Source organism: Sodiomyces alcalophilus (genome assembly GCF_042370955.1).
Source record: "Sodiomyces alcalophilus JCM 7366 unplaced genomic scaffold ACRALscaffold_2, whole genome shotgun sequence".
Classification (NCBI taxonomy): domain Eukaryota; kingdom Fungi; phylum Ascomycota; class Sordariomycetes; order Glomerellales; family Plectosphaerellaceae; genus Sodiomyces; species Sodiomyces alcalophilus.
This window is the reverse complement of record NW_027263533.1, coordinates 5,754,015-5,780,814: the sequence shown is the minus strand read 5'-3', so window position 1 is coordinate 5,780,814 and position 26,800 is coordinate 5,754,015. Positions and strand designations below refer to the sequence as shown.

At 57.2% G+C, this 26,800-nt stretch overlaps 11 protein-coding genes across 11 annotated transcripts; 4 read left to right on the top strand and 7 right to left on the bottom strand.

Annotated features, from left to right (window-relative positions):
• Positions 1 to 78: 78 nt before the first annotated feature.
• ACRALDRAFT_2017962 (uncharacterized protein) lies at positions 79 to 1,226 on the bottom strand (the record flags this gene model as incomplete). The annotated part of the gene is made up of 8 exons (XM_071019915.1): positions 79 to 96; positions 120 to 313; positions 388 to 584; positions 619 to 773; positions 814 to 882; positions 913 to 1,028; positions 1,058 to 1,127; positions 1,167 to 1,226. The coding sequence occupies 8 exons, from the start codon at positions 1,224 to 1,226 to the stop codon at positions 79 to 81; spliced, it is 879 nt and encodes a 292-aa protein (XP_070878165.1).
• Positions 1,218 to 1,723, top strand: ACRALDRAFT_2058294 (uncharacterized protein). Its single transcript, XM_071021837.1, has one exon. It carries the CDS (start codon positions 1,259 to 1,261, stop codon positions 1,577 to 1,579), a length of 321 nt encoding a protein of 106 aa, XP_070878164.1. The 5' UTR covers positions 1,218 to 1,258; the 3' UTR covers positions 1,580 to 1,723.
• A 3,887-nt stretch (positions 1,724 to 5,610) lies between these two features.
• ACRALDRAFT_2100967 (uncharacterized protein) lies at positions 5,611 to 10,797 on the top strand (the record flags this gene model as incomplete). The annotated part of the gene is made up of 4 exons (XM_071023036.1): positions 5,611 to 5,964; positions 6,041 to 6,215; positions 6,306 to 10,568; positions 10,637 to 10,797. Coding segments are annotated over 4 exons (4,953 nt in total), but the record flags the coding sequence as incomplete, so codon positions are not given.
• Positions 10,798 to 12,128: 1,331 nt separating this feature from the next.
• ACRALDRAFT_2086670 (uncharacterized protein) lies at positions 12,129 to 13,868 on the top strand (the record flags this gene model as incomplete). The annotated part of the gene is made up of 2 exons (XM_071022485.1): positions 12,129 to 12,232; positions 12,290 to 13,868. Coding segments are annotated over 2 exons (1,683 nt in total), but the record flags the coding sequence as incomplete, so codon positions are not given.
• An 86-nt stretch (positions 13,869 to 13,954) lies between these two features.
• ACRALDRAFT_208194 (uncharacterized protein) lies at positions 13,955 to 16,270 on the bottom strand (the record flags this gene model as incomplete). Its single annotated transcript, XM_071022412.1, has 3 exons — positions 13,955 to 16,084; positions 16,118 to 16,161; positions 16,189 to 16,270. The coding sequence occupies 3 exons, from the start codon at positions 16,268 to 16,270 to the stop codon at positions 13,955 to 13,957; spliced, it is 2,256 nt and encodes a 751-aa protein (XP_070878161.1).
• Positions 16,271 to 16,335: 65 nt separating this feature from the next.
• Positions 16,336 to 16,856, bottom strand: ACRALDRAFT_208193 (uncharacterized protein; the record flags this gene model as incomplete). The annotated part of the gene is made up of 4 exons (XM_071022411.1): positions 16,336 to 16,357; positions 16,403 to 16,600; positions 16,647 to 16,708; positions 16,767 to 16,856. The coding sequence occupies 4 exons, from the start codon at positions 16,854 to 16,856 to the stop codon at positions 16,336 to 16,338; spliced, it is 372 nt and encodes a 123-aa protein (XP_070878160.1).
• On the bottom strand, positions 16,779 to 18,388 carry ACRALDRAFT_1062184 (uncharacterized protein). The gene is made up of 2 exons (XM_071016551.1): positions 18,052 to 18,388; positions 16,779 to 17,999 (listed from the first exon to the last, which is right to left on the bottom strand). The coding sequence occupies exons 1-2, from the start codon at positions 18,301 to 18,303 to the stop codon at positions 16,905 to 16,907; spliced, it is 1,347 nt and encodes a 448-aa protein (XP_070878159.1). The 5' UTR covers positions 18,304 to 18,388; the 3' UTR covers positions 16,779 to 16,904.
• A 336-nt stretch (positions 18,389 to 18,724) lies between these two features.
• On the bottom strand, positions 18,725 to 20,577 carry ACRALDRAFT_1075410 (uncharacterized protein). Its single transcript, XM_071018378.1, has 4 exons — positions 20,034 to 20,577; positions 19,812 to 19,840; positions 19,590 to 19,736; positions 18,725 to 19,491 (listed from the first exon to the last, which is right to left on the bottom strand). The coding sequence occupies exons 1-4, from the start codon at positions 20,227 to 20,229 to the stop codon at positions 19,045 to 19,047; spliced, it is 819 nt and encodes a 272-aa protein (XP_070878158.1). The 5' UTR covers positions 20,230 to 20,577; the 3' UTR covers positions 18,725 to 19,044.
• A 752-nt stretch (positions 20,578 to 21,329) lies between these two features.
• On the bottom strand, positions 21,330 to 23,271 carry ACRALDRAFT_1080680 (uncharacterized protein; the record flags this gene model as incomplete). The annotated part of the gene is made up of 2 exons (XM_071019062.1): positions 21,330 to 22,843; positions 22,913 to 23,271. 2 exons carry the CDS (start codon positions 23,269 to 23,271, stop codon positions 21,613 to 21,615), a joined length of 1,590 nt encoding a protein of 529 aa, XP_070878157.1. The 3' UTR covers positions 21,330 to 21,612.
• A 510-nt stretch (positions 23,272 to 23,781) lies between these two features.
• ACRALDRAFT_1055755 (uncharacterized protein) lies at positions 23,782 to 24,205 on the top strand (the record flags this gene model as incomplete). The annotated part of the gene is made up of 3 exons (XM_071015862.1): positions 23,782 to 23,893; positions 23,990 to 24,103; positions 24,180 to 24,205. 3 exons carry the CDS (start codon positions 23,782 to 23,784, stop codon positions 24,203 to 24,205), a joined length of 252 nt encoding a protein of 83 aa, XP_070878156.1.
• A 1,116-nt stretch (positions 24,206 to 25,321) lies between these two features.
• On the bottom strand, positions 25,322 to 26,077 carry ACRALDRAFT_1069248 (uncharacterized protein; the record flags this gene model as incomplete). The annotated part of the gene is made up of 2 exons (XM_071017648.1): positions 25,322 to 25,981; positions 26,030 to 26,077. The coding sequence occupies 2 exons, from the start codon at positions 26,075 to 26,077 to the stop codon at positions 25,322 to 25,324; spliced, it is 708 nt and encodes a 235-aa protein (XP_070878155.1).
• Positions 26,078 to 26,800: the final 723 nt, after the last annotated feature.

Genomic DNA, 26,800 nt, shown 5'->3' with positions numbered 1-26,800 from the left:
CTATGACAGCAGACAGCAGACAGCAGCAGATACCTACGATTCGGGTTTGAGCATCGGGAAGACAAAAAAAAGTTTTCGTCAGGAAGGGATGGAATGCTAGAGCACTCAGGGTGGACCACTGGCTGGTATCCCTTTGCCCCTTTCTCCTTTTGATGATGATGAGGGTTCAGAGTATAGGAATCTGAGTAGAACACTAGCGACAAAGAGGCTACGGTGGACTGCATATAACCTGCAGGCAGTATTGGGTCATTCCTTGGGGCCGCAAGACTGAGAGGCCCTAGGCATGCACGGGATGCTCTGAAGGAACCAGGCACTACACCACCCATATCAGGGGCCATTTCATCAAGGATAGATTTTTGTTTCTTTTCATTTATTTCATTTTTTAACGCAGCATGAGCGTGACGGCACTGGCAATACAGTGCTTTATCTCCTTAGCAATGGCCGAGTGATGCGTACAGACTGAGCAAGAATAGTCTTGTCCCTGGGAGGAGTCGACCGGCGGATAAAGACCAACAAAGGCAATACAAGCAAGGACTGTGATGTTCTGGCAGGAAGCTGGGCTGGAAAGCGATGTAGTGAGGAAGCTGGCCTTGAGTCTGTAATTTTTTTTCCCGACACGGGGAAATTGGTGTTTGCGAGGATTTAAAGCCGTCCTTAAATAAATGGTCATGTGATTTGAGAGGTTTGCTCGGGGGCCTGTCTAGAAAGAGGTCATTAATGGAATAATGGCTCTGCTTATTTCTCGCTTGCTTTGCATCCTTTTGCTGCTGTTTCTTGAGTGTAAAACGGTCGGGCATACACTGGATATCGTACATTGCACATCGGTGTGGGCAACTCATCCGCTGATAATTCCATTACTCTTGAATGGTCGGGAGGTGAGGCCTATAATTGTACCTAGTGAGCGAGCGAGACGGAATCCCCGTCCTCCCGGCTAATATGAGGGGTCTCTACAAAGGCGTGAACAGTTGGAGAGATGATCAGAGAGGCTGCGTTGAGGAAGGTTGGGCTCGGCTCACGAATGGGCTCCTCTGCATGCAAAATTACAATTACTCTGTACGGAGTACAGAAATGAACGCGGTCGTCGACTCGTCCATCAACAACACGATGGCGGCGATTTCGGCAGGTTGCTGACGCCAGCCCAAATTAAGAAAGGTGGGTCCACACACTAGCACGGTCTGTCCGCATGGCGTTGTAACCAATTTTGAGGCAATATGTACAGTGTACATGTTCCGCCGTGTGATTACGTTGTACAACGTATATGCCTCTAGTGTACTATCCCTTGAACTCCTCCCTCGATACGGCCGGCCTATCAACAACTCACGGGGCCATGATCGCCCGCGGCGCTCAAGGAGGGGAAAAGGACGGCGATATGACCCAACAGGCCCGGCCCCGTTACAAGGCTGGATGGGTATACGTTCTACTCATGGTTGAGAATCGACAGACGGTCATAGCTCGTATTGTATGGAGGAAGAGCCTCGGTAAATACGAGACAATTATAGCTGACCTGATCATAATCATGACTGACGACTCGGCTCTGTACCTGCCGACGATCCTGCCTGCCGTCGGCCCAGTGTGCTAATGGCCGCCAGAGGACCCCGCGCTGCAGGAGTCGATAGGAACCGTCCCCTTGAATTCTGACGATGAGCGGAATATGCTGTGGGAGATCAATAAATCGTTCGTTCCTCTACAAATGACAAAGGAGATGAGTAGACCCTCTCGAGCGCCCCGATGTGGAGGTTGGAGGGTGAAGACGACAGCGGATCAACAAGTCATTTACGCGCGGATAGTCAGTCTTCAGTATAGTCCAGAGGCCATCTTGAATAAGGGATAGGCACGCCTACCGTTACCGTCCCAAAAGCATGGGGTCGGTTGGGAATAGGCTCTCGCAAGCTTCACAAAGCGGGGAGACGATCAGGAATACAAATCTGACGGCCCGCACGGGCAAGCCGCCGAGCTTGAGCGACAAGGTTGAACGGCAACCAGACAGTTCGTTCCCTAGGAGTCAACGGAGTGGCCGCAGAGCAGGCGACAATTGATTCAATTTTTCGACAGACGAGGCTCAGCACCCTGAGATTACGAAGTATATCACGGCTCTTTGGTTTGGTGGCGGGCGTTGTTGATCTTTTTTTTTTTTTTTTTTTTTTTTTTTTTTTTTTGACGAATTTCGTGCTAATGTACGATACTTCGTAGGTATGGGGTTGGTATGGGGAGAGGGTCTGGTAGGGGATGGTGGCGCCAGCCAGCCAGCCGGGAAAGAAACACGCAACGCAACCGCAACCTCGACTTGCCGGTGGAGCGATGAAGACATCGGCTGAAGTGGGTCAAGTCTCCACTATGAAGTACCCCTGTCCATTGTCTTGTATTGTATTGGGCAGAATGGCGTAACAGGTGTTCCCTAACTGGGTAGCTGCCACCCGGGGGGCCTCTACTTTTACTGTACTTAGTACGTACATACGACAACGTCCACCTGCAGCTTCTCGTCGGGGTGGGTGGAAATGTGTACATCGTAGGGTGGATTGGATTGAGAGTGAAAGGACGTGACAGAACAAAACAAAAAAAAGAGGGAAAAAGGGATATACACTACAGAAGAGGGTCAGGGGGGAAGAGGGAGGAAAAAAAAAGTCCCATCCCCCAACACAACACACAAAATCTCTCCTTCTCCTCCTTACCAGTTATATCGACCGACTCGAGACCCCGAAATATTTCTTCCCTCCTCTTCTCTCGTAACGCATCAATCATCCTCGTTTTTCCCTCTTCCATCCTCCTCTTCCGGCTCCTCCACCACACGAAATACACGAAAGTACCACTTCACTACTAAAGGTATTAAAAAGGCCCATACATTCGTTCCCGATATCTCCAGTGTCCAGTCACCAGTCTCCCGTCTCCAGCCGAACAGTCTGGACCCCGTGCCCTTTCCCGTTACCCTTTCATCGTCATCATACTCAACCAAATTTGTCTCGGCCTTCTCAGCCCGCTAATAATCCATGCTTCCATTTCCTTCCTTACAACCTTTCCTTTTCTTTGCCCACTTTTCCCTCACCCTACTCCCCTCCTGCTTTCACAGCAATCGTGGTCACCTCGCACATCGCCTCATCGCTCACCACTCTAATAATAGTAGAGCCGCAGCCTATCGGTACACCATTGTCGATATTTGGTGCCACCCTCGTCTCTAATTCGGCGAACCGACAGCCATCGCCCACCTCCCCGGACTATCGTCGACGCGCATCGGATCGGGAACATACGAATAAGATTTAATCGCATCGCCCACCCAAGTCAAGTCGCGCTCATTTTTTGTCCACCCTCGATCTTCACTGTTTCCCACGGGGAATTCCAATCGACGACATCACAGCTGCCGACCCCACGTCGCGCTTCCTCGACCAAGCGGTAGCCACGGAGTTCTTGAGAGGACAATAATAACCGCGGCGACCTTCCTTTCCTGGCGTCACGTCATATCTGGCTGTGCCAACGAGACGAGAGTTACAACTTACGTACGACACACGGATTGAGTCCCGAGCCGACGTTTGCCTGTCGCTGCGACAATAACATATTGAAGAAAAGGAACGAAGAAGACAGAAAGAACAAGAGCAGGAGGAAGAGCAAGAGCGCGAACAAAAGCAAAGAGTGGTGCCACAATAGTGTAGAATTGTGTGCACCTGCCTCTCCAAGCTTCGACTGCGCCTTGTTTCCCATCAAGACGGGCTTTCGTCACGACCACTCTTTGTGCCCTGCCCTGCGCGCGCCGGCCTCTCCGAGCTTGTTCTAGGCAGCCTTTGGCGAATTCGGTTGACCTTTTGCCTCTTTTCTTTCTTCCTTCTTATCGTTATTCAACGGCATCATCATCAACGTCACCGCATCTGGGACCGTCGATGATACTTCGTAGCGCGAGGCTCGCTTTTTTCTTTCGTTGTGTTCCGGAGTCAGGGCGAAGCGGGAATCTTGGGGTTGTCGCCAATTTGTCCACTTGACCGACCGGACATTCTAATCCCTAAAACCAGAGCTCTCGGCACACATCGAAGCTGGTGATAGCGACGTTCTTTCCTCGCGATCGAGATGGAACCTCCCAAGGACTTCCGCTCGACGGTGCTGCAAGCTCCCTCGCGGCAGCCCGGCAGCGGAGATGACGGCGAAGGTCGGCGAGACTACGACCAAGAACAACGCGACCGCGATGGCGACCATCGTAATGGCGAGGATCGTCGCCATCGCCACGACCTAAGTTCCATTGTCGCACCGCCGCAGCGACATGCCGGCTTCAGTCTACGGTCGCCTCCCCGGTCCGAGTTTCAACATCCTCATCACGCTCACGCCCATGGCCACGGTCACCCCCAAGGGCACGGGCTGGGGAACGGGCACTACTCGTCACCCCAGACACCTAGTGACAACCCAGCCGCAGCAGCAGCAGCAGCAGCCCATCACTCCAATCACCCACCGCCACGCCCGCATCATCACCATCACCACCACCATCACCACCATCACCATCACCGATCTCCCCCGCCTCCCCGACCGCCGCCTCAGTCGGTACTCTCGCCTCCCAACCCGAACCAGAATCCCTTTGGGACGCCGTCGGCAACACCATCATCGGGTCCCCTCCAGGGTCCCCCGTTGTCGCCACTTCATCCTCCCAGTGGCGCCTATTACCCTCCGCCCGAATCGAAACCGCCGGCTACGAGTAGTTACTACGACCCGTTGACAGACTCGACGAGGGAGAGGAAGATGTCGGATGCCGGGCCTCGATTTGCTCCGCCGAGCCAGGGAACACCGCTCAAGGTATGCAGACCATTTTCTTTTCTTTTTCTTTTTTTTTCCCCTACTTCCTTTTCCTTCTTCTACGACTTGACTTGGTTCTTGAATCATTTTCCCACCTACTCGTATCTGCCTATCCATGATTTCCAACCCCCCTGCTTAATCTGGGCCACAAGTGTTTGGATTTTGCAGGTTGCGGATCACATTGGATTTGTATTCCCTTTTTTACCCCAGAAAAACGCCAAACCTCAATGACACAAGACACGCACCACGCACCAAGGTCCATTCATCATCCTTAGACCGCTATTAGTATTATCTTACCCTATCTACCCAAGAAACTTCTGCCTCTCCAAGTTTTTTTTTCCTTCTTCCCTTCTCACTCTCCCTCCTCTCCTTTCGTCTCCTTCGCTTCATTTTCCCAATCCTTGGCATCTCGTGCTTTTGGGCTCAACTCCAACATCATCCGAGCTCCCTTCCATTTGCCCATAGTTTTTTTCCCCGGTTTTCTTTTTTTTCCTCTTCCCAACATTTTTATTCCTGTTACCCTAATTCCCAACGCGTTTGTTTGATGCCGATTCATTACTTTCCCATCGTCGCCCAAGAGGCAACAGGCATCATCACCGAAACATCCAGGTCATCAATATAATCTTTGCATCTATCGGCCTTGGGCTTCGAATTTCCCTCTGCCGCTCCTCCCAGGCTTCATTTTTCTATCTCTAAATTTAATTTCCTCTCCTCTTTCGCCGTTTATATTCGTTTACCCTTCCTACATCTCGTTTATTTATAACCCTCCATATTTCAGTTACGCCACCCAATCTTCCTTCGCAGCGGTCCGCTAATCTCCCATCTTCCTTCCCCGTCAAACAGCCTCGCGATCCCTACAATTATTCGCAACCTCCACCGTCGACTGACCATCAACAACCTAAACATCACTCGTACTACACCAACGGCAGCTACACCTCACCCGCGTCAACCACCGCGACCTTTGTCCCGCGCAGCCCCCATTCACACCCGCACGCGCGTCCGGCTGCACAGGGCTCCCTGAACCCTTCGAACCGACCCCAGACATCTCATCTGGCGTCTTCGAGCCCAAGACACACGGCGTCTCCCGGGATACATCACGCGTCGTCCAATCCTGCAGCTCCCCATATGCTGCCCCCAATGCCACACACCCATGCCGACTCGCCACTCAAGGCCCCTGCGCCTCCTCCCGCCGCCTCCAGCGTAAGATTGGCATTGCTCATTATACTCCCCGTCTCGAGATTTTACCACAAGCTAACCAGTCAACCGCAAATCGCAGAACCGTGCCGCCGACCCCATGTCTTTCTCCAATATTCTGTCTAGCTCCGAACCCGTGCCACAGCCACCGCGGAAATTGTCACCTCCTCCGGCTCAAGAGACCCGCGACCATAAGCTAGCACCCGAGCCCACGCCCAACCGACGCCGCGGCGCTGATGCCGACACCGAAGGACTGGGTCCCGAACCTGCACCACGAATCTCGGTTACCAAGGCGAAAAAGGCAAAAGCAGATAAACAAGACGGCGAAGATACCCCCGTGGCGAAAGAGAAGGAGAAGAAGAAGGCACCCCGGAAGTCCAAGTCGCGGGCATCAGACATTCGCGGTGCTGCTGACGCTACGCCCAAGAGCAACCGTCGTATTTCGACTGCCACCGCCGCCAGGGAGACCCCCACGCCACGTGTGCCTGTCAAGCGGCAGGTCAACGGCCAGCCCAAGCAGAAAGCGCTTCCGGCCGACAAGGAACGGAGAGTCTTGGCCCTGATGGCCCAACTCGATGCCGAGGCGGACGACTTGGACGAGTCGGACCTGCATCGGGAGGAGGCCTATTTCTACCAGCGTAGCCAGAAGCGCCGGCGCGTCATGCAGGAGGCGGAGACCCAGCAGAACGCCAAGAGACGCGAATACGTTGCCGAACACTTCTTCGGCCTGCGCTTGGCCACCCACGCCGATCTGTCCAAGCGACGATACGACGAGATCCACTTCGAGGAAGCCCTGCAGGAGGTGCGGGAGCGCGAGGTCCACGCCGAGAAGGAACGGAAGAAGGATATGCAGAGGAAAAGGCGCCGCGAGAAATCCATGGCCGTCACCATCGAGGCCAAGAACGCCGCCCTCGAGAAGGCCCGGCTGGCCGAGGATGAGAGCGAAAAGGCCCGCTACCTGCGCGACGCCGAACGCGCCAGCAAGAAGGCCCAGCAGACCAAGCTCATCCTCCAAAAGGGCATCAAGGGCCCCGTCCGCAACATCGACCTCAACCTCGAAGGGGGTACCATGTCCACCTTCCAGGCCTCCGACATGGAGCCCGGTGCCGCCGCCACCACCCCCTCGGGTGGTGCCAAGGGCAAGGGCAAGGGCCGCAGCGGTACCCGGCCCAAGAAGTCTAAGGAGCAGAAGCAGGCCGAGAAGGAATCCGCCGAGGCCGCCCAAGCCGCCCTGGACGCCGGCGAGGAGCTGCCCAGCAAGGAAGAGTCCAAGATCCGCATCAAGATCAGCAAGTCCAAGTCGAAGGACAAGGATAAGGACAAGGACAAGGACCGCAAGGACAAGAACGCGGCCGATGGCGACAAGGAAAACAAGCAGCCGAAGGATCCCAAGGAGCCCAAGGACAAGGACAAGAAGGTGGTCGAGGAGCCGCTCACCAGCGAGACCCGCTTCCAGACCAAGGGCTACAACCAGATCTACGACCAGATCTGGCGGGACATGTCCCGGAAGGACGTGAGCAAGACCTTCAAGCTGGCCTCCGAGTCGTACCAGGTCAAGGCGTCCAACCTCAAGAAGACGGCCATCCTCGCATCCAAGGAGGCCAAGCGATGGCAGCTGCGCACCAACAAGGGCACAAAGGACCAGCAGGCCCGCGCCAAGCGCGTCATGCGCGACATGATGACCTTTTGGAAACGCAACGAGCGCGAGGAGCGCGACCTGCGCAAGGCCGCCGAGAAGCAGGAGCTGGAGAACGCCCGCAGGGAGGAGGCCGACCGCGAGGCCGCGCGCCAGAAGAGGAAGCTCAACTTTCTCATCTCCCAGACCGAGCTGTACTCGCACTTCATCGGCAAGAAGATCAGGACCGCCGAGGTCGAGCGGAGCACCGACAACCCGGAAATCGCCGCCGAGGACGCCCATGAGACGGTGCAGAACCGCGACCTCGACGTCCCCGAACCCACCCACGTCGGCTCCAAGGTGACCAACTTTGAGAACCTCGACTTTGACGCCGAGGACGAGACGGTGCTGCGCGAGGCCGCCATGGCCAACGCCCAGAATGCCATTGCCGAGGCCCAGAGGAAGGCCCGCGAGTTTAACAACAACGACGAGCCCGACCTGGACGAGGAGGGCGAGATGAACTTCCAGAACCCCACCGGCCTGGGCGAGGTCGACATTGAGCAGCCCAAGCTCATCAACGCCCAGCTCAAGGAGTACCAGCTCAAGGGCCTCAACTGGCTCGCCAACCTGTACGAGCAAGGCATCAACGGCATCCTCGCCGACGAGATGGGCCTCGGCAAGACGCTCCAGTCCATCTCCGTCATGGCCTACCTGGCCGAGAAGTACGACATTTGGGGGCCCTTCCTCGTCGTGGCCCCCGCCTCGACCCTGCACAACTGGGAGCAGGAGGTGCGCAAGTTCGTCCCCGAGTTCAAGATCCTGCCGTACTGGGGCTCGGCCGGCGACCGCAAGGTGCTCCGCAAGTTCTGGGACCGGAAGCACACCACCTACCGGAAGGACGCGTCGTTCCACGTCTGCATCACGTCGTACCAGCTGGTGGTGTCGGACGTGGCCTACTTCCAGAAGATGCGCTGGCAGTACATGATCCTCGACGAGGCCCAGGCCATCAAGAGCTCGCAGAGCTCGCGCTGGAAGAGCCTGCTCAATTTCCACTGCCGGAACCGCCTGCTCCTGACGGGCACCCCCATCCAGAACAACATGCAGGAGCTGTGGGCGCTTCTCCACTTCATCATGCCGTCGCTGTTCGACTCGCACGACGAGTTTAGCGAGTGGTTCTCCAAGGACATTGAGTCGCACGCCCAGAGCAACACGAAGCTCAACGAGGACCAGCTCAAGAGGCTCCACATGATCCTCAAGCCGTTCATGTTGCGCCGCGTCAAGAAGCACGTGCAAAAGGAACTCGGCGACAAGATTGAAAAGGACGTCTTCTGCGACCTCACCTACCGCCAGAGGGCGTACTACAGCAACCTGCGCAACCAGATCAGCATCATGGACCTGATCGAAAAGGCCACCACGGGCGACGACAACGACTCGGGCACGCTGATGAACCTCGTCATGCAGTTCCGGAAAGTCTGCAACCACCCGGACCTGTTCGAGCGCGCCGACACCACGTCGCCCTTCTCCTTTGGCTACTTTGCCGAGACGGCCTCGTTCTTGCGCCAGGGCAACAACGTCGACGTCGGCTATTCCACCCGCAACCTCATCGAGTACGAGCTGCCGCGGCTCGTGTGGCAGGAAGGGGGGCGGCTGTACCGGGCCGGCAACGATAATGACAAGGCCGGGTGGCGGGGCAAGTACATGCATCACCTGTTCAACGTCTGGGCGCCGGACAATGTCCGAGAGAGCACCGCGGGCGCGGAAGCCTTCTCGTGGCTACGCTTTGCCGATACCAGCGCCAGCGAGGTGTACAAGGCGGGCCACCAGGACCTGTTCGCGCGGGCCGTGGCACTGGCGCAGGACAGGCAGCGGCCGCTGGGACGATTTGGCGTCGTATACGGCGAGAGCTACACGCCGGCACACGCGCTGCTGCAGATCAGGGCGCGGAATGACAAGCGGGCCGTGGCCGAGGTGACCGAACAGGGCGTTCTCGCGCACCTGATGGGGCTGTCCCGGCGTGCGTTTGACGACTCGTGTCTCGGGCGTCTGGAGATGGCGGCGCGACCGGCGGTGTCGGCGCCGCCGATTCAAGTCAGCTGCCGCAGCCAGCGCACCAAGACGGAGGTGGATGACATCTTGTTCAACGCGCCGATGCGCAAGGCGCTCTTCGGCCCGACGCCGGTGGAGGAGAAGGCGCTCGTGCTACAGAAGGTCCCGCGGGAGCAGTACCCACCGCCAGCGATGCTGCCGGCGCCGGACAAGGAGAAGACCAAGTTCACCAACATTGTGGTGCCGTCGATGCGACGGTTCGTCACGGACAGCGGCAAGCTGGCGGTGCTGGACCGGCTGCTGTTCAGGCTCAAGAACGAGGGACACCGCGTGCTGCTTTACTTCCAGATGACGCGCATGATCGACCTGATGGAGGAGTACTTGACGTATCGCAACTACAAATACTGCCGGCTGGATGGGTCGACCAAGCTCGAGGACCGGCGCGACACGGTGCACGACTTTCAGACGCGGCCGGAGATTTTCGTCTTCTTGCTGTCGACGCGGGCGGGCGGGTTGGGCATCAACCTGACGTCGGCCGACACGGTCATCTTCTACGACTCGGATTGGAACCCGACGATCGATTCGCAGGCCATGGACCGGGCTCACCGGCTGGGGCAGACGAAGCAGGTGACGGTGTACCGGCTGATCACGCGGGGGACGATCGAGGAGCGGATCCGCAAGCGGGCGCTGCAGAAGGAAGAGGTGCAGCGGGTGGTGATCCAGGGCGGCGGGGCCAGCGTGGACTTTTCGGGCCGGCGGGCGCCGGAGAACCGCAACCGCGACATTGCCATGTGGCTCGCCGACGACGAGCAGGCCGAGATGATCGAGCGGCGCGAGAAGGAGCTCATGGAGAGCGGCGAGTACGAGAAGCAGCTGAAGAAGAAGGGCGGCAAGCGCAAACGCACGGGCGGCGACGGCGGTGTCAGCCTGGACGACATGTATCACGAGGGTAAGTACATTGTCTTCCTCACACACACTCTCTCTCTCCCACAATGGCAAATACTAACTGTGATTCAGGCGAAGGTCATTTCGATGACAAGGGCGCCTCGGGCACCGCGACGCCAGTGGCAGAAGCAGACGGCAAGGGGCCGAAGAAGCGACGCACCACAGCGACGGGCGGAAAGAAGGCCAAGACTCTCAAGCAGCGGCTGGCCGTGGCCGACGGCGAGATGGGTTGACGAATCTACCGGATTATGTCACAGGGATTTAGTATCATTGTTGTCTCTCGTTTGTTTCCCGGGTCCATGCACCAACCTACGATGGACGACGGCGTATCTCTGTTTTTGTGCCACTATGTTTATTTTTGAGAGGGGATGGAAGAAACATTCACGAGAGTGACTTAGACAGGCGGCTTGGTTCCCCCTTGGGAGTTGACGCGGCGGCCTTTGGACTTTGGGTTGGTTGGGATTATCTGGTTCTTTCGAGGAAGCTGGAAAAGGAAAGGGAAAGGAGAAGAGAGTATGTCTTGGTCGAGCTTCATCATGGCTTGGGTTGCTTTGGTGAAGCCAGACGAGATTTCTTGTTCGTCCTCTTTCTTTTCCTTTCCTGTTTCCTTTCCTTTCATTTTCTTTTTTCTTTTCCACTTTGGTCTTGGGTTTACAAATTACAGACAACGGCGAAAGACGGAGCTGTTATGGCATTGTGGCACGAGAATGGGAGATTGTCGTGTCCATGTATCAACACAAGATAAAAGAAAGTTCAGTCAATGTATCAATACGAATATACAAATAGGTCTCAAGGATGAAGTTTGACGACAGGCAGTGAATCGAGACAGATCGAGGGAGGGGAAGGGGGTTCCAAGGCGGGCCGGACAAGAAAGAAGATGGAAGATGGAAGATGCGCGGGTCTGTTCGTTGGCCGCAGGACGGGACAGCCACCAACAAGCACCAACGGCCCTATTCGACGTCGACTTGCATGCATCCTGCAGCTCCATATCGGTGGATGATTCGCCCAGTTATCCACCTTGCCATCTATATTCTTCGCGCGGATGCCTCCGACCCCTGTCTCTGCAGGACGTGAGGAGACAAGATACAGAGCCACACATGCCAACAACAAGCCTCTCAGCAATATGGGCTTGCGGGAGGATGGTGGGAGGGATGAATGGTGGATGGGACATGGAAGCAGTGGTTCCGGGTCTTCCCAGTAGATTTACACCTCACCTTCCCTCCCCCTCCATCTGCTTTCGTTCCTTTCTTTCCCCGTCGCTTCGTCCAGACAGTGGCCCTGTTGCGACACTTTGCTAGCAAAGACCAGACCAGATCTTCCCGGCTGACATCCTACCCCCTCGGCTATGCCTTCGACGCAACAGAGCGGCCTTGACGAAGCGCCGTCTTTGGCGACTATGCTCTTCGAGGCGGTACATCGACGCTTGGCTTCGTACAAGAGCGTCTACGACGGGATCAGTGCTGATAGAAGCGTCCTTCTCCTCGTCCTGGTTGCCGCGGTACTGCTTCCCTCTGCGATATGGCTAGGAAAAAGGGGGAATGGGAATGGCCAGGGAACAACAAAGTCGGGCAAACAAGGCCCGCCGCCTGCCATTCCCGAGTCGATTCCCTTCATCTCGAACGCCATCGGTTATATGACACGGCCCAAGGCTTTTCTTGAACATGCTGCGTGAGTTCCCCCTATTCTCTCTTTAGGTCAAGTCTAACGACATGTGGTACCGTCTAGCAAAACGCTCTCCCGCACCAAGCTGGCCACCTTCTACCTGGGCCCCATCCCCGTGACCCTCGTGACGGGGTCTGCCCAAGTCCACTCCCTCTTCCGGTCGCAGGACGTATCGTCCGACAAATTCCTCCTCCTCATCCTGGAGAACCTGCGCGGCATGTCCAAGTCGGACGTGGCCGGCTTCAAAGCCGATCGCACGGGGCGACGCCGCATCCCGAACCCGAGCACAGGCGGCGCACCAGGCCCCATCGACAACAAAAACAGGTTCTGGTACCGCCAGGCCGAGATCCACGAGCTCATCGCGCGGCCCGAGGTGACCGCCACCCTCGCCCGGACCTTCGCGCGCTTCTTCTCCGCCGCGGTAGAGACCCAACCGCTCGGGGGCGACGGCGACTGGGTCGAAGACGTCCGGCTCTTCGCCTATTTGAAGCAGGAGATGGCCACCGCCGCCGTGGCGTCCCTCTCCGGGACCGAAGTGCTCCGCCGAGTCCCGAACTATGTGAAGCGGTTCTGGGCCTTCGATTCTTTTGGCCTCCGTCTCGTTTGGGGCCTCCCTCGGTTCCTTGATCCGGAACCTGTCCGCGTGCGCAACGCCTTCCACGACGACGTGGCCCATTTCCTCGACGAGGCGTTTGACCGGTGGGACGCCGAGCAAAAAGACCGGGGGAACGATGGCGAGAAGGAGAGGGACCCGGATTGGGAACCCATCTTTGGAAACCGCTTCACGCGCCTCGCCCAGAAGTTTGTCCGCGACATTGGCGTGTCGCGCCGCGGCCAGGCCGGCACGTTCAACACCCACATACTGGGTATCAACTCCAATACCGTCCCGCTGACTACCTGGGCGCTTTTCGAACTCGTCAAGAGGCCCGACTTGTACGCTGCCGTGCGGGAGGAGGTGAACACCGCCCTGATCCACGACCATGAGGAGGCGGAGGAGGGCGATGACGGGGCCCAGCCGGGAAGAGAAGGAAGAGAAGAGGGTCGCCGTCACTTTGACCTCACGAAACTCGTCTCCCTGCCTTTACTGCAAGCCGTCTACACCGAGGTGCTGCGGCTTCACGTCGCCATCTACGTGACGCGGCAAGCCCTCCGCCCGACCAGCATTGCCGGCTACGACGTCGCGGCGGGGACACTGCTCCAAACGCCGACAAGCCTGGCGGGCCGCGACGACGCCGTGTGGGCTCGGGAACCGCATCACCCGCCCGCCTCCGAGTTTTGGCCCGGCCGACACCTACGCGAGGTTCCCGTTGCCACTCCTTCCTCGCCTTCTACTCCGTCTTCGTCTTCTCCTCGTCGTCTCGAATTTGTCCTCTCGGCCCGCAGCGCGGATTTCTTCCCCTTCGGAGGCGGCCCGTCCATCTGTCCCGGACGCCACTTCGCAAAACAGGAGATCATGCTTGCCATCGCCATGCTGGTCTCCCGCTTCGACATGGAATTTGTGGACTGGGTGTACCTCGAAGACAGTGATGGTCGTGCCGGCAGCAGCAGCGATCGTGAGGCGAGGGAGGACGACCGCTTTTTTGGCGCCGCGTCGGTGCCGCCCGATCGGGACATGAGGGTTCGCTGGAGGAGGATCTGGTAAATAGTAGCCAAATATCGACCTATATGGTACGGGATAATATAGCTGTGTGTACGTTTAAGTTCAAATGCTCGTCAAATGGTATCATATCAGCCAAACAATCGCCTTCTTATACCCCTCCTCCCCGTCACCGCCTCGACGGCGAGGGTCTCGACGCGGCCGGCGTATAGCCTCATGACGTGACACACGGGATCTCCCCAGATGACGCCTCGTAAGGCTCCGTCCGTCGTGGTCTGGGCGACAACGCCTTCTTTCAATCGATCTCCTACCGTCCGCTTGTCGCCTCGGATCTCCGGCGGCCCGCTCCGCAGCACCACGATCGTCCCTGCTGAGCTGAGCGTGCAAGGGGGCACTCTCCAAATCGGCGCAGGTCGGCTCTTGTCGTCTTCCTTGTCTTTCTTTCTCGGGGCCGGAGTGGCGAGCAAGTCGAGGAGGCTTTTAATGTACGCCTTGTCGGCCCTTGCTACAGGGTCCCCTTGGTTGAGGAAACTCAGGAATAGGCTCTTTCGGAATTCGGGCCGATCAGGGGTTGTGAGGGGGAGCAGGCTGATGGGAGGTGTGCCGAAGACGACGCAGTGCACGCGGCGGAATCGACCAGCCAACTGCCGGAGGTCGCTGTCGGCGGCCGGCGACGACGAGAGCATGTGGCAGTAGAGTAGGGTGGCGACGGCGCCGCCGGCCGAGTGGCCGGTGATGACCAGGCTGTGACCGGCACGGGACGGGTCCTCGGTCAGCAGCTGGCGGAGGCGGGTGGCGACGGGCCGGACCATGCGGCGGGCGACGGAAAGGAACCCGGCATGGCAGAGGTTGCCTTCGTCGTCGAGAAAGTTTTGGGGCGTGGTCGGGGCCGTCTTGAGGTTCACGGCCCAGTCCATAAACGAGGCGGAGCCGCGAATGGCGAAAACCAGGGCTGACTTGTCGTCCATGGGGACCGACTTGATGACCATGGCTTTGGTGCCGGCTAACAAGTCGGCCGAGACGTGGGCCTCGCGCTCGGCTCCTTTGGCAGAATCGTAGACGCGTTCGGCGTACTGAGCGGCCAGGCAGACGAGACGCCAGCTCTCAACAGGGAGGCGCAAACGAGGGAGGTCCGCGGGCAAGCGGGAATTGGCGTAACACTCGACTTTGGAGAAGTAATTGCCGGCGACGGCCGAGGTGACGTGACCAACTTCCTTTCCCTTGTCCGTAACGCCTGGGTAAGTATCGTACTTCTTCGGCTTCCTGTCACCATGACGACGTTTCTCCCTGTCACGGGAGCGGGACCGGGCGGGCCGGACGTCCACCTGATGGAGAGGATGATGTTGTATGGCCTGCGTCTGAGGGCGAGGCGGCGGCGGTGGTGGAAGAGGAGACGAAAGACGACGGGGAGGAGGTGGTGGTGGTGGGGAAAAAGAAGAGACAGGAGGCAGAGTCTGGTAAGGATAGGTGAAAAGGTCTCTCTCGTGGCCCTTGTATTGGTCCCTATCGATGCTGGTCATGACGGCGTTGAAGCAGTCGGCAATGAGGTCGACACATGCGGCGGACTGGGTTAGCAGTAGGGTGGCATGGGGGTGCCAGCCCTCATGGGTACACCAGTCTTGCACGGCGGTGTTGAGGTCCGGGGAAGATGAGGCGGGGTTGACGAGTTGGGTGGTAGAGGCGCCGACCGGTGGTGGTGAGTATTGCAGCAAGTGTTGTGGTGGTTGAGGGGCAAAGTAGTACTGGTTTACTACCATGGGTTGTTGTTGATAGCGCTGCTTCTGCTGCTGCTGTGGTTGTGGTTGTGGCTGTGGGTGCGATTGTTGTGACCGGTATCCCGTTTGGTAACCCGCAGGAGGGGCCCAGACTGCGAGAGGAGAGGATGCGACAGGATGTGCGGGCTGTTGAGGGTACCCATGGCGGCTAGGTCCTACAGCTTGACAGCTTCCCGGTTGCTGTGCCCAGCCCGAAGGGTTCCAAGTCTGTATTTGTGTCTGGGTTGCGGAGTTTGAGGTTGTATACCGATTTCCTGTAGGAGTAGGAGGACCGGGTGGGCTGTCCGAGTTCTTCTTGATGTTGGTTTTGGATTTGCTGAAGAGGCCCATCGTTGCTAGTTGTAGATCTTGTGGTTGAAGATATACAAAGTATGGCATGTCCTCCCAGGCTAGGACTCGGACATTTCGGAACGCGCTCCTCTGGTTATACGGGAGGATGAGGAGATGCTGCAGCGGTGGCGGAGACGGAAATTCGAGGCAAGCATCCTATGTCTGTCTGCCAGAGGAGGGGGGGGAGACGGGAGAGACAAAGCAAGACTGTCCACGCAAAGGGATGAGAGTAGCTGAAGGTTAGGTTTAGAGGTATCCACAGATGACGATATGACGATGTTGAATGAGCGAGTAAGTGAGCCAGTAGGTATATATTAGGACAAAGGGTGAAGCTGCTGCCATAGGGGAAAAGCAAAGGGAAAAGGAGCAAAAAGAAAGGTAGTCGCCTCGTATCGATGCATCCGTCATCACTCGCCGGCCCCGACAAACCTGGGAAGCACCACTAAGGATGCTCCTTCCTCGTCCACTTCTCACTCGGGCGTTCCTTCACTGTTGACGCTTCTTACGAATACTTCTTCGCCCTCCCTCAGCAGCTCTTTCCGCTCCGCCACCTTCCCTTCCCCACCCAGCACGAGCCATGACAAAGAATCGCGCGTAGTCATCACCAATTGACCAATGGACGCCATGATCGTGCCATCCCCTGCATGTGGCCCCACTCGCAAGTCCAGCTGCCTTTGTAAAAGTGGTCTTACTACCTTTGATTGGTTGGCGTTCCAACGTCCTTCCCCAATCAAGTAACTGCCATGCACTTTGGGAAGGTACCCTGTCCGTCGTACCTTTCTTGACGCGGAAACACCAAATACGTACAGAGTACATCAACGGAGACGCGAAATCAAACCAATACGATGTACGGAGTACAATCAACAAAATCGGGCTTCCAGAACTGGTACATCATGAAGAAACGAGGATGAAGGAATAGGCTGTCCATGTATCACCGCATCCACTACGGGGAAACTCATGTCCACTCCAAACCCCGTTAGTTCTTCTCGGCCGCCAGGGCCTTGAAACCCTGCAGCAAATCATCACGGAGGTCCTCCCACGCCTCGACCCCGACGCTCACGCGAATGAGACACTCGTCGCACCCGGGGTCCGTCATCCGGCGCCACTCCACAAGGCTCTCGACACCCCCGAGGCTGGTAGCGTGGTGGAACAGCGCCAGCTTGGAAGGCAACCGCCTCGCGTGGTCCCGACTGCGCATGTACAGAGCGAAGACGGGGCCGAACCCCCCGGGCATCTGACGCCTCAGCCAGCTCGACTCGTCCGCCGCGCCCTCCTGCAGGCTGGCGTGGGACACCCGGTCCACCACGGCCGCCACGATGCCACCCCCGCCGCCGCCCTCCCGCGCCGACGCCGACTCGCCCGCCAACCAGGCCACGAGCCGCGTCGCCGTCTCCGACTGCCTGCACACGCGGAGCTCCAGCGTGCGAAGCGAGCGCATACCCAACCACCCTTCCAAACTGCCCATGACGCCGCCGAGGAGGAGGCGGTCCTCGCGTAGCTTCTCGATGCGGAGGATCCCCGCGTGCGCACCGCCGCCATCCTCCCTCTCGGCCGCGCGGGCAGGCGACACGGCCAGCACGCCGCAGAGCATGTCGGAGTGGCCGCCAAAGTACTTGGTGCCCGAGTGCATGACGACGTCGGCGCCGAGGCGGAACGGGTCCTGCAGCGGCGGCGGGGCAAACGTGGCGTCGACGGTGAGGAAGGCGCCCCGGGAACGCGCCACGGACGCGTAGTGGGCGAGGTCGCGCGCCTCGCCCGTGGGGTTCAGCGGCGTCTCGACGTGGAGGACGTCGCCGGGCTGCAGCTGGGCGAGGTCGGCTTCGGCGAGGGAGAGGATCTGCAGGCCCGTCAGCCGGGCCATGATGGCGGCCACGCCGTGGCAGCCGTGGTAGCCGTCGCCGATGGCGATGCGGCGCGGGTTCAGCCGGACGAGCAGGGCGTGGAAGGCGGCGAGACCCGAGGCGTAGGTCAGGGACGGCCCGTTGAGGATGGAGGTCAGGATGGCCTCGAGCCGGGTCGTGTTGGGGGCCGAGTCGCGCGAGTAGATGTGCGAGTCGAGGGGGGCGGCGGGCTATGATGGTTAATATGTGGGAGATGAAGCTAAGGGGACACAAAAAACACACATCCCGGTTGTCCCAGGCGGTAAGCTCGTCCGGGTTGCGGCTATAGTCGAAAGTGGTGGACACATGGAGGGCAGGGGCAATGGCGCGGTGGGAGCTGATGTGGTCATCGGCGTGGACGGTGCGGGAGGAGAGCGCGAGATGGTCGAGGCCCTTGCCGTTGCCGAGCGAGAGGCGGGAGACGGAGGCGTCGAGGCCCGAGGCCGAGGCCGGGGCCGTTTTGTTGCCGGTCTGAGATTCGGCCGAGTCGGGCATGGTTCTTGGTGTATATTCGCTTCCTTGTTCGTACCCGAATGCTGCTAATTGGAACGAAACAACCTAATGAGAGCTGCAGTGTACTTTGTAAGAGTGCGTGGATCAAGACGTATCCAAGATGGTGTAGGTCTTAAATACGTGCCAATCCCTAGAGCGTGGGGATGCTTCCACATGGCGCCTATGGCATCACCTCCCTAAAGGACCTAGACTGTACTTTGTAGTCGCCAAGGAAATACTCGAAATACTCCGAGGATGTTGCCTTTCGGTACGTACCTCAATACCTCGTCCCTCCCCACTCTTCCTCCTGTGCCCCTCCATTGCCCCTCCACCCCCACCAATGTCACCATCTCCCTCTTCGACATCTCCGACATCGCCATCGTCGACCTTTTCAACATCCGAGTCTTGATTCCCTTCTTTTTTGCAAGATCTCTCCAATCAACTTGAAATGCCGTAGCTCATTATCATTACCAAACGGAAGTCCATGACCTCGCAGGATATTATATATATATGCGCAGACCCCATCCATTCCCTAGTTGCCGACCAGTCCAAACGTTCAGTATTCACCCAATCCGGGGGATGCCCCTCTGTCCAAGACTCGTACAGGCCTGGCCCCCGAGGCACGAATCATTACCGAAAATCCCGAACCCAAAATATTCCATAACCAATGCCAGTCCTTTCCTGTAATGCTGCCCCCATTTCTATACACAGCATCCCATCATTACGTATTGTACTTTCGCTCGCTCAATGCACTTCCTGCCCATCGGCTTCCGCCGCCGGAGTCCGCTCCATCGGGCCCAGCTCAGACCCTTGTCCGCTCTGGGCGCGCTTGCGCCCCGGCATGAGGAAGCGCGACACGGGATTGCCAAAGGTCGGCGTCGTCGCCGGCGACTGCTCTCGGCTGTCGTGTCCGTGTCCGTGCGAGTCGCCGAACCGCGCAAAGAGGCCCCGTCTGCGTTGCGTTTGTGATTGCGCCTGCGCCTGCGTCTGCTGCTGTTGCGGCTGCCGTTCCTTGTTGCCCTGTTCGTCGTGCAGTCCCACTTCTTCGAACCCTGATTCCTCCACTGTCGGTTGCTCTCCCACCCTGCTGCGATGCAAATTGGTCCGCGGGAACCGGGGGAACCGGGCCGAGTCGAGAGATTGGCGGGGCGGTAGGTCGTGGTTCGTCACGGGGGATCGTGCTGAAATGTCCTGCTCAGACCTGGTCAGCCTGGTCCATGTCGCAAGTGTCGTCTCAAAAGTCGTCTCGACAGAGACGAACAATGCTCCCATGGTCGGTGGCCGCTTACAAAAGATCGTCGGTACGAATCAAACGACTCGCGCGAAATGGAAAAGGGCTCAATCTCGCCCACGCCGCTGTGGCGGGTGTCGGTCGAGGTGCGGCCCGGCGATAAGAATTTCTTGGGCCACCGCTTTTTTTCTTCTGTCGGAGACGGCTATAGGTGAAACATGTGAGCGATGTGTAAGTCGAGTTCCCAAGCGCAGCCTTGCGGGGGGATCATAGAACGTACCGGTAGGTAGACGCCACTGTCGTTGACAACTGGAACGTAATAGAGCGATGAGCGCAGGTCAAAACGGAGAAGGCGGGGAAATGGAATGGGTTGGTCTCGTGATGCATTACTGGAGTTGGCCTCAAAACGGCCCAATATGGGGTAAAGGAGGGAGGGGATCGAGTGACGTGAGGAGACAGACCATTGAACAAAAGGGAAAGGGAAAGGAAGGTAAAAACATACCGCTCATCTTATACTCGCCAGTATCGTGACTCCTGGAGCTACGAATGCTCAGAGCCGATGAACTTTTGGAGCCCACAGTATCCTGCTTCTCGAACCCAGGATGCGACGGGTTCTGGCCGTCACCAAGGTCAGCGTTCTCGTCATTCACAACGACGCCGGGGCCCTGTCGACGAGTAAAGGGATTGCGAATCGGCATGTTGGTGGTTGGTGGGAGGTGAATGCGAAGGACGGGACGGTCGTTGCGACGGGTTGCCCGTTGATGTTCTGAGGATTCTGGGCAACTTTGATATTTACGGGGGTAGATGCAGAGAGTCGGGATATTCCAGGTGCTGTCTTTACGACTTTGGGGGCGGGACGGAATAAGAGGAGTGGAATGGCTTGATCAAAGTACAAAGTAGGCGATGAGAATTCCGGCCCAGAAAATCTACGCGTACTTGGAACTTGTATGAAGATGCGATGCGAAGAAGCTAAATCTTGGGGGGTGGTCTGGGGTTGTGGGTTGTCGGTGGACCAGGACAAAGGGTTTTAGTGTAGGGGGTTTTGTTTACTTGATTACCCGCCTCTAACCTCGACTCCATGCGGGCCCAAGGAGCCAAGAATGTACATCATAGTGGGACAAAGGGCAAAGGACCGATGTTCTGAGTAATACAGAGTACAGTGCCGTACTTTAGCCTGTCGGCGCAGAATTGAGGAGGTACGACACACTTTGATCAATCAGCTTGGTCCTGGGGGTTACCGATCGACAGGACAAAGGAAGTGGACTGAGCGAGTTACCAAAAGGAGAGAGACCGACATGTGCTCCGTGACGTATCCGTACCATCCAGATAATTGCTGTCGACTTTGCCAGGGCCTTCATCAAGTGACCTGCGGCGTACCAGAGAAGACAAAAACACCCAACTTGCAAGTCCAGCTACATCCACAGGAACGGGTCTGACTCGCGCCTGATGAAATTCGACGGCGTCCCCGAGAGTCGGTCTTGCTAGCACTTGCACCGGAATCGGGTTACCACGTACGAAGTATTGAAGTGGGAACTGCAAGAGAGCCCAAAAACGTTGGGGGAAGACGGGAAGAATCCGTTTTCTCTGGAGGGGAAGGAGGAGACGAATCAACGAAAACGAAAGACGCCGCAACCGAAACGGATGTACGAAGTACCTTTCCTCGAATGCTTGGCTGACGTGATGGACCCGACGTGATGTGGCTCGCATGTGGCGGATGTGGCGCAGTCTCGAGACTCACGCGCTTTGTCTCTCGTCAGTCGAATGGAAGTACGAATATGGACACCCAGCATCGTAAAGCGCAGAGGCAACGGAAGACTTTGAATTGAACTGGACAACTCGGGGTTCCATATCGTGAGACTTGGGTATCATTAGAACTTCCGTACTCCTTTCCTTCCCAACCTCCCCTTTTCCTTTCCATTACTGTGCGATTGTTGTGATAGTGAAGGGAGAAGAGAAGGAAAAAACAAGGTAGGGCAACAAAAAAAAGGAAAAAAGAAAAACAAAAGGCAAGGGACGATCGTTCGCTTCAAATACAAAATCAAACCGAGTGGCAATGGCCCCGGCAAAAGAGCATAGCATCATCACTCCTTCACCGAAACTTCCATCGTGTCCATGTCCTCAATATCCACCTCCTCAATCGTCGACGCCTCGTCCAGCTTCTCTCCGTCGAAATAAAGCGATACCGTCCACCCTTCCGGCACGTTCCGCATCTTGCGGTACATGACGACAAGCGTCTCAATCGTCGTCGAAGGCCGCACCGTCGTCTTGACCGGCTCGTCGCTGCGCGTCTTGAGAATGACCCTAATCTTCGGCTCCTCGCCCGCCGCCGGCCCCGCCGCCGCCTCGCCCTCCCCGCCCCCTTCGCCGTCGAGCGCCGCCCCGCCCTCGTCCGAGTCGTCGTCCAGCTCCCCGAGCGCCCGGAGCCTCGCCCTCTCCGTCCGCCGCTGGTGCTCCTCCCACAGCTCCTCCGTCCACATCTCCATGTGCAGCCGCGTCCAGTCCTTGCTGAACCCGTCCGTGTCGTGGAACGTGCCCGCAGACGCATGCTGGAGCGTGCCGTTCGCCGACGCCCCAATGTCCAGGCTGTTGAGCGTCGTCGAGTCGTAGAGCCGCCGCCCGCGCCACGTGAGGAACGTGCCGTCCAACGCCTCGGGCTCCAGCGGGAGCGTCGCCCCGGGGTTGTTGCACCAGGCCCGCCGCACAAAACTCAGCGGCTTCCAGAGCGTGATGACGAACCGCTTCGGTTCCGCGTTGGGGATGCGCGACGTTACGAGAATCTGGATCCGCGTCTTGTCCTTTTCCGCTCCCTCCTCCTTCTTCCGCCGCTCTTGAGCAGCAAGTATATATTCGGCAAAATGGCCGTCCTTATCGTCGTTGTCCTCTTCCGGAGCGTCGTCTCCCAGCGTGTCGTCTCCCAGCGCGTCGTCCTCTCCCAGGGCGCCATCCTGTCTCAGGGCGTCATTCTTCTCTTCTCCCTCTCCTCCCGAGGCGAATGGGTCATCCAGACCATCGGCGACCGGACGGCGTCTCGGGCTATCAATCACTCGGATGGGCGTGGCTCCATATAGATCCTCGTCCGGATCTAGACTGGCACCTTGGCCTTGATAGCTCTCGTCTTCCAGATCAATAAATTCGGGTTCTTTCCTCCTGTCCTGTACTTTGCTGGGGGTGCGCGCCGAAACGGATCGTCTGGACCGGGTAGGCGACTTGGGATGGTTGGCATGGTGGGGGGACGTTTCGCGCAAGCGGTTGGACCTGGCCGAGCTGTGACTTGTACGCGATCGCTTGGATGGAGGTGTTGCGACAGTAACCCTGAAAGCAAAATGTTAGTCACCGGGTAGTGGACGAAATGTAAGAACAAAGAAGGGGGGAGCTTCTCACCCGATGGCTTCGTCGCCGTCGTCGCCAGCACTACCTTGCCGTATCACTGTCCGCTGGGGCGTCTGGCTCTGGCTCTGGCTGTGGCCGGCAGAACGGCGCGAAGGCGACGACTCGCCCTTTACCTCGGCTGCTGAAGGGGAGCGTTCGGTCCGGCTGTTCTCGCGTTTCGAATGCTTGCGCTTGCGACGGCGTTCTTGCTCTGCCAACGCGACGGGGAAGAATTCCTTGGAGCGCTGGAAAAGGCTCAGGCCGTCATCCTCCGTGTCGCCATCCTTGTCTTTGTTTTCTGGTGTCGGCGCGGCCGGGCGCTGCAGTGCCGTCGGCTTGAAAGGCAGGCGTCGCTTGGGAGCGGCGCTCATGATGGGATCGACGGGCAAGACTGTAGCTCACGACCCCAGGCTGGGCCCATGGGGGGAGATGGCAACGTCGCGTCAGAAGAGAACAAAAAAACACAGCGCCAAGAGTCAGTTTGCGAGGGGGCGGACGCAAAGATGAATAATTATCGCTTGGCTGGGTGCGTTGGAGGGTGGATGGTAAATTCCAGCTGGAAGGCAGTGTTGTTGTCGACAGGTGAAGCTTCTAGAGCGATTCGACGAGAGCGCTTGGTTCTCGGTTTTCGTTCAAAGTCGCAATACCAGCTTTTGATAGTCTTTCCACTAGCATGTTTTGTATCTGTACTTTCCGTCCGTCGGGCAGAAGTAAGAGGCGGGTTTACAGAGCTTATGTAATATTACTGGGTGGGGTTCAGAGGGTAGCAAACGCATTGACCACCTCAAAGGCGCCATATCTTGGGATGCGACCGAACACTCACCTCACCTCACCCATTTCAACAGCATAACACTCATCCAACTCCTGCCTCCACAATTACCATGGAAAACGGAAACCCCCCGCAAGGGGAGGGCAAGGATCCCTCCAGCTTCCTTAGCGACATCATCGGCAACCCCGTAACCGTCAAGCTCAACTCTGGCGTCGTCTACAAGGGTACAGTCACTCCCTCTCACAGCCCACCCAGATCTCAACGGGGACGACACTGCCTCAACGGCACGTATTCAACTGACAATATGGATATAATCACAGGCGAGCTTCAGTCGGTGGATGGCTACATGAACATTGCGCTCGAAAAGACCGAGGAGTACGTGAACGGGACAAAGAGGAGATCGTACGGGGACGCCTTTGTCCGTGGTAACAACGGTAAGCCTGTTTACACCTTACCATGTCTTCCATTTCCTACGTAATTTTGGGTCGTGATACTAAGTTGGACTCACAGTCATGTACATCAGCGCCGACTCGTAGTTTGAATCGTATGGGGTTCAAATGATGGAAAGGAAGAGTGTCTTGAATGTGAAGAGTCGTCTAACTTGAAAACGAATGATGGACAAGAGCCGAATCATCCTCTTCAGTCTTCAGTCTACCGCGAAATGATATGATACCCGCTACGTTCCTATTGCGCTTCTCTCTTGTTACCCACAGAAGACAGCCACACTGTCAGCTGTGACCGAGTTCTTCCGTCCCCCAGGAATTGACCATGTGCTGAACCGATGAAGCCTGCGCGGGGCTCGACGGCTACCACGAACTTCTCAGGCCGTGCCGCCAGTACCTCGGAGCGTCCAACCACGTTCAGCCGACTCAGGAAACGGTGCGAGGGGTAGGAAAGATGGGCGGCGGTGCATCGTAGTTCGACGCCGGGGCGAATCCCGACTGCAATGGGGAATTCAAGACGTTCGAAGTGCCATACTGGTGTTGCTGTCTTGCGAGAGACTACGAGAGTTGGCCACAGATGTTGCACAGGTGTTCTTCGCTGGTTTGATGGAGTTGCATTTCTTGTGCCGGTTGTGAATTTTGCGTGTCTCGTGACTCCAGATATATTGGACAGCCTCTTTTCCCATGTATGGATGGGAAATGTCTTCTCATTTGGCGACGAGACAAGCGGTCAGGGAAGAAATCATGCGCTCGCATGTCATCGGCCGTGGCGGTGGTCGAACTCCTTATACATCGGGGTGCGGGAGTCCAGACAAGTTCAGACCTGGTTCGGCTCCAATATCGTATCCTGGTCTGGCTTGCTTTAAAGGATCCGCGGGCACACCAGGGCCTCTTTCGCGAGTGGGGGGACAATCGTCTTCAACGGTGGACATGGGTGAATCACTTCCCCGTGTTCATCTCCTATCTCTTTCTTTTCGCCCTTTTCGTATCTTGTCCTTCGTATCTTGTCACCACAGACGACAGGACACGCGCATCACTGATCGCAGTCGGCTTGAAGGCCTGGTAGTTTCGAAAACGCCTCGTCATGAAACGCAGAGCTGGCCTCAATTACCTCTCCCAATCAGTACAGCTCGCCATTCAGCTCGACCGGGAAGTCTCGCGGAAACCCCCCTGATGAAACAACATAATCAGGCGTACACTTCGTCAACCCTACGTTGGCCTCGGTGGGCTCTTGTGTAGCTTCCTAGAGCCCGCCGAAAAACTCGTCCTCGGCCGGGATGACGAGCGCAGATCGGGTCCATCCCGGGAATCAATCGAGGAGGCGCCTGAGACGTGTGGTTGGGATTCCTGCCAGCTGTTCGACCGGGTATGGCCCATGCGCCGAGGAGGCGGAGGTTGATACACCCTGGGAGTGTGACTGTGACTTTGAGCCGAGACGTGAGGAGGCTGATGAGCCTGGTTGGATGAGTGCTGGTTTTCCACGGCCGAGTTGCTGCCAGAGACAGGCCGACCGTGTGGTCTGTCATCGATGGTTCCCTTTAGGCTTGTCTCCTCCCTACCGTCGCCTCGTTCGGCTGCGCTGTTCGAGTTGGTGGCCGACGGTTGAAAGTTGGCATTCGGGTTGCCGGTCCGAAAGGGAACGGACGTGTTGCAAATCCAAATGCCGTCTACGGTGACGCCGCTCTCGATAGCTCGGACACCAAAGGGCACCTCCATGTCCCTCCGTGACGAGAGCCCGCTCTTGCGCATCTGGCTCGACCGGATGCGCTTCTCGTCGTCCAATGCCTCCTGTCTCTTAAGGTAACGATTGGTCCAGCAAAGCTTCACATAACCTATGAAGAAGACTACAGCGATGGCCGCGGCCAGGCACTGATTCGTGTTAGGTTTTCATCGGCCGATAGAGGCGAGAGTACTTACAAAGCTCATCTGCTGCCATAGCTCCCAGGATATGAAGAACACCCCCATTGAAGTTGTAGGTTCTGAATCAGCGCACTACGTGGTAGAGGACTGGCGGGAGCTCGAAAATAAAAAGGCTGCATTAAAGATGCCCAAGGTGCCTATAAGCGTTGGGTCGACCTGTCCAGTGTCGAACGAGAAAAATAAGAAACGAGGAAAAAAGACAAGATATAATGCGCATGCAGTCGTTCCGAGATCAGATTGTCTCGGTGTCTGCCTACTCCGTGAAGATGCGCATGTCAACGTAGGTATTGTCGAAACCCGTCTGTAGTACAAAAGTGTGGATATTTCCTAATTAGTATATCGGCGACCAGGAGAAGACATGGCATCGGTATTTGTCGCCTCTGAAAAGAATACGAGAGAAATAAAGGCCGACCTGAATCCTGCATGAGTTTGACATGAGACCATTGGCGGATAGCTGCAGCTCTCTCTTTCGTCTTGGCTCAACCAGGATTGGTATTGGCCAGAGATCCTTGAACCAGCTCCGAATCCCCATGCAGCATCTCGTAATGCCCTTCCAGGGGCCCATTCATGAGATCATGTCGCTCGAAAGGGTCTCAACGTGGCCCTGGCCCTGGCCCCTCGGCGTATGGGTCATGTTGATGCGATGTTAGGCTGAAAAAGCCCCATCGCCAAACTGTCGACAGATCAAGGTCTGTCATTTGTCAATGTCGCAGAGACAAACGACGAACGATGGTGGAAAAAAAAAAAAAAAAAAAAAAAAAAAAAAAA